The sequence below is a fragment of the Haliotis rubra genome, unplaced genomic scaffold (assembly GCF_003918875.1).
Source record: "Haliotis rubra isolate DU_JTF1 unplaced genomic scaffold, ASM391887v1 Scf462, whole genome shotgun sequence".
Taxonomy (NCBI): Eukaryota; Metazoa; Mollusca; class Gastropoda; order Lepetellida; family Haliotidae; genus Haliotis; species Haliotis rubra.
In genome coordinates, this window is record NW_025767149.1 from 891,332 (window position 1) to 902,249 (window position 10,918).

At 39.7% G+C, this 10,918-nt stretch overlaps 1 protein-coding gene across 1 annotated transcript; it reads right to left on the reverse strand.

The window, feature by feature from the left end:
- Positions 1 to 7,058: 7,058 nt before the first annotated feature.
- Positions 7,059 to 10,007, reverse strand: LOC124290335 (sulfotransferase 1B1-like; the record flags this gene model as incomplete). Its single annotated transcript, XM_046727045.1, has 4 exons — positions 7,059 to 7,237; positions 7,915 to 8,092; positions 8,441 to 8,544; positions 9,770 to 10,007. Coding segments are annotated over 4 exons (630 nt in total), but the record flags the coding sequence as incomplete, so codon positions are not given.
- Between the last annotated feature and the right edge of the window lie 911 nt (positions 10,008 to 10,918).

The following is a 10,918-nucleotide window of genomic DNA, read 5'->3' on the forward strand; positions in this document are numbered from 1 at the left end:
GAGTGATGTGGTTTGGCACGCCCATAGTTATGTTAGCCTTGACGAGGACAGCTTTCTTGAACTCTGAAGATGCTCCAGAGAGAAGTATATTTCCAAATGATGCGAGTTAAAGGAACATTGCAAGACCCGGGTTATCGAGCTTGTTAATTGTCGTCTTCTACAGACGTTGTGGATTGTTGCTCATAATGTCAGTCCTTTGTTTCTTTTGGGGGTTTCTGTTGTCCCGGCTTGATGTTTTACAGAACAACGCCCTATCCCTGAAATATTATCCATAATGAGCATATCAAAACAGTTTTGGGAGGGTCCTTGCTTTATCAAGTTTACAAATGTCAAAGATGTATACAATGTCATATTGACGTTTAGCCAGTCGAGTGAGTGAAGCTTTGTGTTATGCTCTCTATTTTTTAGAAATTGAACAAAACATCGACAGCGTAACTCATTATGATACGCTTTCGTCTAAACATCTATCTGATTTCTGTAAAGCTGTTTCGGAAGCCTTATAGACACAAATGCTCTACTCTAAACTCCAAATAGCTATTGCATTTAATTACATATTTCAAACGAAGGGTTCAATTCTGCACATAGACGTTGATCGGTTTTACAGGGCAAACCAACAACTGGAAGGAGTGGTTCACGGTGGCTCAAAACGAGAGGTTTGAAGACGTCCTAAAGACAAAAATGAACAGAAGCGATGTTTCTAAATAAGAAACATACACAAGGATATGGCACTATCGTGGAGTGTTAACAGCGCCACATGTATGTCCATGTACATGTACAGTGCCACCAGAAATTATTGAGAATTTAAAGATTGTAATTGTTTTTGTTTTCTTCACTCATTACTCACGTATTAAATGTGACTATTAGCAGAACATAAATCCAGATTCAAAGACAGGTGAACAGTTAGTATTTTGTCAAGTCACCATGGGCAGCAATGCAGGCTTCAATCAGACATGGGGTAATTGTAATTTGTAATTGTAATTGAATGTAATTAATTACAAAATCTATGTAATTGCATGTAATTTGTAATTGAATGTTTAAAATGTAATTTGTAATTGTAATTTATTTAATTTAAATCTCAATGTAATTGAATTTTTCAATTACTTTTTCAATTACATCAAATTACATCTCACTTTTTATTTTGGTGGTCATCAGGCAACCCTTGCAATTATATTCTGTACAATAAGGAGGACTAAGGAGTGTTTTTCAGTAAGATGCTTGTTGTCGGTATATACTCTAGCAGGTGTTAAGTTTTGAAAGAGATTTGAATGTCTAAGCCTTTGTAACTATCACCATCTGCATATTTGTGAAACAAAGGGAATCAGTAACGCTGACTGGATGTAGGTTGGTATTTGAGGAATTGGGGATTAACAGTACTATTAGTCAAGTTCCTATCAAAATGGTCTCTTTGTTTATTTCTCATAGGATATGATATTCAAAATCTTACTGAACTGTAGTCCTATTTTTATAATCATGAAAGGTAATAAGCCATAAATCCAAGTTGACAAATCCTTTAGTATGTTAATGTGGATTATGTCAGATAGAGAGACCGGCTGATTATATATTGTAATGTAGGCCTGTAATGATGTCATGATACAGTACACCTAAGGTAACAGTGGTGGACAAAGTTTTTTGCAACAAAGAGATGATAGAGGTGTGTATTTGATAATAAGCCCAAAGAAATATGCAAAATACAAATTTGATTAAATAGTGTACATTGTAGATATAATCTAACTTTGCATTTCACTTTTTGATGACAAAAATATGAATTGGATTTAGTGACCACTGTTTACCAACATCGATATCTTGTTGATTAAAGGAATACAGAAATATATTTGTTTTGTTTTTGTTTTTGTCTTTTAACAAAGTAATTTGTAAATGTAATTAATTACATTGGTAATGTAATTGTAATTTAATTAATTACATTTTAATTTAAGTTGTAATTGTATTTGTAATTGTAATTGAGGAAAATCAAAGTAATTGTAATTTAATTAATTACATTTCAAAGTAATTGAACCCATGTCTGGCTTCAATGCGGCGGAGCATACTACTGATCAAAAAGTTAGAAAGTCGTGGACCATGCTGTTCCAATATCGGACCACCTCTTCTTTCCTTTCAGCGATATTTGTCAGATTTGTCTTATTGACACTTTCCTTCATAAATCCCCAAACATTTTCTATTGGATTTAGGTCAGGGCTATAGCTTGGCAAATCTAATATTTTGGGTCCGAAACCAGGCCTGTGAATGCTTTGAACGATGTTTTGGGTCGTTGTCCTGCTGGAAAATCCAAAAAATTCCATAGAACACGTGAGAAGATGGAAGTAAATGTCCCTCGAGAATATCTGTGTACCGCTCACTGTTCATATTCCCTTTAAATACACAGAGGGGCGTTTTCCCTAACACAGATATGCCACCCCACACGTTAAATTTCGAACTCTACTTTGGGCGCTGATACAAAGGTTTTTCAGTTTGTTTGGTCGAGAATTTCAGTGTATTAGGAAACAGCCACACATAACTTTCATCTGAGAAAATCACATTGTCCCAGTTAAAATTTCTATGCTGTAAGCACCAGTTCAACCTTCGCTCCTTTTGTTCAGGTTTCATGATCGGTGATGGAATTCCTCGACTTTTCTGCCAACCCTTTGCATGTAGCTCAGTTCTAATTGTCTCCTTACAGACAGCCACAGTTCCTCTATCAATCATATCCAGCCTTAAGTTTTCTAAACTCCTTCGTTTGTTTTTTAGAAACAAAAATACCAAGCCGCCTCCTGTCACCGACAGTCAATTTTCTGGGCCTACCTGCGCCTCCCTGGTACTCAATGCCATATCCATTTGCAATATTTTTCAAAACACGATAAACAGTGGTCAAAGGGATGCCTGTTGCCTACTTGAAATCACTTAAGCTGATCTGATGTCCTTGTTATAATACTCTAAAATCAACTTCCTCTTCTCTATATCACCCATACTGAGGATCAGGGGCGGTGGGGTAGCCTAATGGTTAAAGCGTTGGCTCGTCACGCCAAAGACCCGGGTTCGAATCCCCACATGGGCACAATGTGTGAAGCCCATTTCTGGTGTCCCCCGCCGTGATTTTGCTGGAATATTGCTAAAAGCGGCGTAAAACCAAACTCAGTCAGGCAGTCAGTACTGAGGATCACTGAAAATGTCGTCTGCTAGCAAGTAAACAAAGGGGGATAACTCTTCACAAACTAATGAAAAAAGGATTAACGGAGTTGTCTCTCTTGAATGAAACCAATGACTTGATAGCTGGCCAAGGTTGTTTATACTAGAAATCCAATTAAACATGTTCCTAAAATTCTCATTAATTTCTGGTCATACTATATAATCAGCATTAGAACAGTGATTGCAAACAGGATGAGTTTATGGGTTCAGTTTCTATCTTCCTTTTCACACATTATGACTTGGGTTACAAGGAGGAAAATTGACCAGTGGTACGTGTTGATTCCCATGCTCAAACAAATAGTTACATAAAAGACAATATAACATAAAGGCAAACAATATAGCAATAAAATATTGATTATAATTTTAACCGATCTGCTGCAATGGTCAAGCTTCCAAAATAGGCCTAGGATGAGAATCTAGGGTCAGATATGATCTTCACACAGCTTTTGGCTATGTTTTTCAATGCGTTTCTTTACGGTTCGTTTCACTTGCAAAACATATTTGCATTCTGTTTGTGGATAGTAATATACAAATATACAAATATTCTAGAAATGTTTTGAGCTCTCTATACAATCTGTACCTGAATCTGGAAATCAACGTTCAATTCTTTAAATAAATTCTTTAAATACAGGCTTATTTAATAGTATCTCCTAAAAAAACCTTAAAAGAACTCTCTCATAACAGTTATACACCATATGCTTCTTGCATAATGCTATTGTCAGTTTTCAGTGGTGGTTAAAGAACACTGTATCTGTCCATAGTCATTAAATACGGAACACTCCGAACATATACGGAATACGTGTTCTTCATTTCCTTTTGAGTGGTATGTACGACCATCATAAATGGCAGAAGACTTATTTAATTGCCGCTGTATTCTATCATCAGTCATATCGATGGGAGACGACTTCAACATCTGCAATTAAACAAATTGTAAAGCATTTTGATTCTTTTATGCAATGTCACAAATGGCATCCCTCGACGGATGACGTCGTCAACTTTGTTACCTGTTACAAATAGGTGGACATTCAAAGACGGGCGTAATCATGTACACATGAGCAGGTGGACATAAACGGATGGAAATGAAAAGGTGGGCGTAAACAAATGGGAATGAAAAGGTTGGCGTAAACAGTGAGTGAATGAGTTTGGCTTTACCAAATATTGCCTTTAGCAATATGCCACCAATATCACGGCGGGGAAAACCAGAAGTTGGCTTCACATATTGTGCCCATGTCGGGAATCGAACCCGGGTCTGCAGCGTGACGAGCGAACGCTTCAACCGCTAGGCTACCCCACCGCCCCAGATGGGAATGAAAAGATGGACATTATCAGATGGGAATGAAAAGATGGTCGTAAACAATATGGGAATGAAAAGGTGGGCGGCGTAAACATATGGGAATGAAAAGGTGGGCGGTGTAAACAGTTTGGAATGAAAAGATGGACGTAAACGGATGGGCGTGAAAAGGTGGGCGCAAACAGATGGGAATGAAAAGATGGCCGTAAACGGATGGGCGTGAAACGGTTGGCGTGTATAGATGGGAATGAAAAGTTTGGCGCAAACAGATGGAAATGAAAAGATTGATGTAAACAGATGGGAATGAAAAGATGGGCGTAAACGGATGAGCGTTCAAAGGTGGGCGCAAACAGATGGGAATGAAAAGATGGGCGTAAACACATGGGCGTTAAAAGGTGGGCGCAAACATAGGATGTGCAAAGGAGGGCGTGTATAGATGGGAATGAAAAGATGGGCGTAAACAGATGGGAATGAAAAGATGGACGTAAACAAATGGGAATGAAAAGGTGGGCGTAAACAGATGGGAATGAAAAGGTGGGCGTAAACAAATGGGAATGAAAAGGTGGGCGTAAACAGATGGGAATGAAAAGGTGGGCGTAAACGGAAGGAAATGAAAAGATTGATGTAAACAGATGGGAATGAAAAGATCAACGAAAAAAGATGGGATTGAAAAGTTCAACGAAAAAAGATAGGAACGAAAAAAAGATGGACGTAAACAGATGGGCGTAAACATTTGGAAATGAAAAGATGAGCCTGCAGTTGTCAACTCGATACACCAACGGAAAATAAGAGCAGGGAGTGAGCTTTGTTGCAGTGACTGCAAAATGTATCCACAGATGGCGGCAAAATACACTATCTGAGATGTAGCATTGTGATAAGTACTGCGAACACCTGTTTCTCCAAATATACACAGTGGCTGTCCATGCAACACTTACTGCACCTTTTATTATATATATATGTATATATGTCCTGGTTGTACATGTCACAGTTCGAAATATTCAGTGTCATTAAAGTAGAGTGTACTAGTTCACCTGAGTGAAATATCAAATTTAAAACTTATGTGAAACGCATTTATTGTTTAAAGGACTATATCCAACAACAAAATATATATAGTAGACTTAACACAATTTGTCACTCCCCTTGTTTGCATGGTCACGTCCAAAATCTTAGTTAAATACTTACTCATGGGGCGGTGGGTAGTCTCATGGTTAAAGGGTCACGGGTTCGATTCCCACATGAGCAGAATGTGTGATGCCCATGATATTGCTGGAATATTACTAAAAGTGACGTAGAACCGTACGTGCCATATAATATTAATGATAAGTCACTGTACACGCTAAGGGAGAATGCCACTGGGATAATGACTTACATGTAGACGTGTCACGTCCCTACGGGTATGTATGAGCTAAACTCATTGTCCAAATAGTTTTAGTTGTAATTGTGATATTCTAGTTGTTTTACTGTCCTTCGTCGACAGGTTTTTATAATATACATATATTCTCTCTCTCTCTCTCTCTCTCTCTCTCTCTCTCTCTCTCTCTCTCTCTCTCTCTCTCTCTCTCTCTCTCTCTCTCTCTCTCTCTCTCTCTCTCTCTCTCTCTCGGACTCTCTCTCGGACTCACACACACACACACGCACCGGACACTCGGACACGGACAATCAATGCTGTAATTATAAACCCAGACTGTCTGGTCCGGACTCGATTATTTACAGACCGCCGTCATACAGCTGGAATATTGCAGAGTGCGGCGTAAAACTAAATTCATTCACTCACTATTATGACAACACGAGCTCTATGGATGAACAACTTCTTTATTATGACAACTGACAAGCTTTATGGATGAACAACTACATTATTCATAATGCGCTTTATCCGTATATTCCTCTCCAACTTCTAAACAATGCCACTCAAAGAAGACATTTTCAATCCTGGGCTACGTTTCACAAATCAATCGTAGCGCTAAGATTATCGTAACTCCCATACTGTAACATAGGCTTACGACAGTCGTAGCGCTACGATCGCTTTGTGGAACGGGCTCCTGGGGGATAAACATTCAATCAGTTGAAATGTGAAGCAGCTTCTAATTTATTGTCAAAGTTGTTGCTTGATCAGCATTACACTGAAGGCCTCAGTAAGCCTTACTGAAAGTGTCTTTCACAAAATGTATTTTCATACATGTATTATCAAAATATAAACAAATCAGCTATGGAAATGGTTTTGTCGCTTCTTTATTTTGGCAAATGAAATGTATAAGAAAATCATCTTGGCACAAGGCATTGGAGTTAGTGTTTAACCGGAACAATACATATCTGACCCCTTCCGTTACAGTGCTGGCGACACATGAGTCGCGCTGAGGCCAGTCTCGGACTAACACATGTACAAACTTCAGCGCACTAAATCCATGGGTATAGACTAAGGAAGTAATTCAAGTAAATGGCTATACAACAACTACGTGCAACCACAGTCATGAAAGTAACTGATTGTTTGAGGCCATATAAGTAATCAAAGTGATTGGTTGTTTGAGGCCATATAAGTAATCATAAGTGATTGGTTGTAATTGATTGGTTGCCATACGACAACTACCTGTATCCAGACGACAGATCGAATCATGGCCAGACAAAGACCATGACGCCTCTTGTATTACTGGATAGTGCGTTAACTCCATTCTCTCAAATGCTGAGAGGTGGCCATTTTCCTTGCAAACACCTTGTCAAAGTGAACATTTTGAGCAGTAGTAAACCATTTCTTCCACTCTTGTGTCTCTCCTAAAACAGAAAGTGTCAGTATATAACGTTACTAACTGAAGATATGAGCAATTATTATTTACACGCTTGTGTTTCAGAGAGTCCGTGTTATACAACTAGAATGGCCATTTCTGTCACATGATATCTCCGTGGGGAAGTCCACTGCTACTTATACTTACGAGGTCACTTCAGCTTGATTGGAATTATTGCTGATAAGCTTCACTGTATTGTTAAGTGATGTAATATAAGTGATGTAATATAGGTTGTTCATTGGTCTCTCTCGGGCCCTCGGGTTGATGTACCCTCGATGCTTATTTATGTTCCACTCGCCCTTCGGGCTCAGGGAGCATAAACAAACATCGAGGATACATCAGCCCATGTGCCCCTCGAGACCGGTGAACAACTTATATTACATCACTCCCTGTCGGATGCGATCATCCCCCCACATCCCTAAAACCGTATGTACACATTCAGTTCTTGGATATAATAGAACTCAAAAGGGGTGATGCATGCATGCATGCATGCGTGTGTGTGTGTGTGGGTGTGGGGGGTGGTGTGTGGGTGGCTGCGTGCGTGCATGCGTGCGTGCGTGCGTGTGTGCGTGTGTGCGTGCGCGTGTATTGTATGTATGAATGATGGGTGGGTGGGCGGATAGATGGGACCTGATCCTACTACTCCGGGCCAATTTTCACCAATACCTTTTCTGTACGTTCCATATCCTTCTTTCCATGTCATGTCCATACATCTAGTTTCATCATCAGCGTCACGAGTCTTTAGATGTTGGAAGTTGCAGGCGTCTGAAATCGACATGGCCTGCTGTCGTGTCATTTCTTTTCCAAGAAATTTTGCAACTTTCAGTACAGTAAGGACTGGGTTCTGAAATACCAAATGGAATTGTCAAATAATTTGACAACTATACACTATAAAATTCTATGCAGAAAACATTCCTTAATAATCTGCAGAAAACACATTACAATATTCCGTGAAAAAACCTTGCTACAATACTTTGTGCAGAAAACACACTACACTATTCTGTGAAAAAACCTTGCTACAATACTTTGTGCAGAAAACACACTACACTTTTCTGTGCAGAAAACACTCTACACTATTCTGTGCGGAAAATACTGGTAATCGTATCATTGTTCATTTAAATGTTGGACGCTTTGTATCGTAACAACATTCAGCTCATTTCATTAGTGTTTAGTGATTGCCTTCAAACATAACCTGTTTCATCTCTTCAAACGTTAGGTCTAAGACTTGCAACTCCGGGTGCTTTGTCCTCTCAGTCTCCCAGTCCAGCAGGTAGTCAAAGTAGGAGCCATACGGGACTGCAGATGTAATGCATATGTCATCTTGAAAGAGTTGTTCAAGTTACAACGAATCTACATTATGTGGAAAGAACGCCCAAGCTGATGAAGTTCTTAACAACAGCCATTGGATCTGTCAAACAAAGAATCACTATCAGTAGGTAAGTGAGTGGATGAGCGGTGGGCTAGTGAGCGAGTTATTCGGCAGTGTTATACGTTGTACAATGTGTGTTCCACCTGTATGCATTGTACCTGTGGAGTCAGTGAGCAACATTGGTGTGTTATATTTAGACTTGTCCTATATTTAGACAGTGTGCTGTAATGTACCCGCCTACCCTTGTCTGATGCAGAGAACATAATGGAAATTTCAAAAGTTTCCCTTGTTTATATACGGGGAACTCGGTCCGTTTCTGGGATTGTAAAAATGTCAGCACATCCATGAGTTTTTGAGTATCCATATGGTCTACTTTCGCTTGTCTCAAATACTTTCTGTGAATATCCAGAAAGTCCCCCCTTGATAGTATTAAGTAATTATGGTTAATCTTCGAGACAGTGATTTGGGGGTACATTTACTGGACCCAACAACATATCTCACTTTGTACGGATTTTTATGTAGCTTTGGAATCCAGTACAAAAGAGTAACGGACATGTCTTCAGGTTTGAAAGTCAAGCCAAACAGTGATAGCAACGTTGAATGGCTCAGGCAGATCTCTTCCTCAGTTAACATACTGGCCTTATATGTGGCATTGACCGCCTCCGTGGGGTAGTGAGTTAGAGCGTCCACCCGGAGAGCGGAAGGTCGCGGGTTCGATCCCCGGCCGCGTCATACCAAAAGATGTTAAAATATGGTACTTGTTGGTCCCTGCTTGGCGCTCGGCATTAATTACAACAAGGACTGGTCGGCTCGGAGTCAGTATAATGTGTCTGAGTGGGGCTGCACGTCGTCATATAAGGAAATATTCTCCAGCACGACGTTAAACCCAATTTCACCCCTCACCTATATGTGCATTCTGTCACGTGTATCAAACTCAAAAATCAATTTATGTAGTGATGTTTACATATAATGATTATGTTATTTGAGGCCTTATCAGTGGGAATAACTACAAACTTTTTCATGCAGGGCAGACAGACCTTGTGATTGTGTGCCATTATTGGTATTTGACATTGTACTATATGCCTGTGGCCTCTTCAGAACATGCCATTGAATAAAGAGATATGAATTAGATACATGATTCCAGATTCATACCTTCCCCGTCCAGAAACAGTTGAAGATAGTCTTCCCATTTCCCATCATAGTCCTGGACCGTCACTAACCCTGCTTCACAGCCTTCTATGGATCTCATGCCCTTTGTCGTGTAGTAGTAGGACACGGCCACTGACTTGGGGTTTCTTCTGAGCAGAATGATTTTGGTTCTGTTTGTACAGACTTGGCGTGGAAGATATCGGAGATGTAGGTGGAGCTCATCACCCTGGGAGAGGTCAGACTGTCAAGGTAACGGGTGGATCTGAACTCGGGTTGGTTAAGTCTTTCCAGGTGGTTCCGGTACACCAAATCGTCATGGGCCACCATGCTGACAACTTCCCATATCCAGTGCGTACCTGCAGGTGTATCAGTCAGTGTTGAGCTAACACAGTGTATAGGTTTACAGCTTTTTCGTGCATCATAAACTATAACAGTCCTGAAATGACACATTTGACGATTATGGCCCTTTTTCAAGCATTGTTGATTCGAGTATTCCTGTATTCATGCATGCATTAATATACAATGAGTGATTGTGTGAGTGAGTGTGGTTTTACACCGGTTTGGGCAGTGTTCCTATATTCATGCATGCATTAATATATACAATGAGTAGGGTATTTAAGGGTTGAAAACTGAATTGTTACTTTCGTTACACTTAAGAAGTTAAAATCCATAAAGCCTTGCCTTCATAACATTGTGTTTTAACAAAATTGTTATGCATGTATTACCATGTTGGACTTGGTAATACATGTAGTTGCTATTGTTTGGCACTCAGACTGGCAAATCTTATGACTATTTTAGTCATTTTAGTCAGAGGCAAAAGGTATTATCTTGCCTCACACATAAATGTCGTTTTCTGATTGGCTGAGCGCTCTTCTGTTTGTTTCTATGTACCCCGCTTACAAACGAGTAACATTTTCTATTACTCCACTGGGAATCCTGAACTCATTAGGTACTTCGTAGAAGTACTTTTTTATCTCGAATAACATCGAATCACGTATAATGTACGGAGACTACCGATGTTTTGCGAATTCAAATCGATGGAAGGGAGAGAACTCTAATCCGATACCCGTGCTTCAAACAGTTCAAAATTACTAATAGGACCCATGTCCCCTCGAGACCAGTGAACAACTTATGCTGTGACCTCAACTTCAA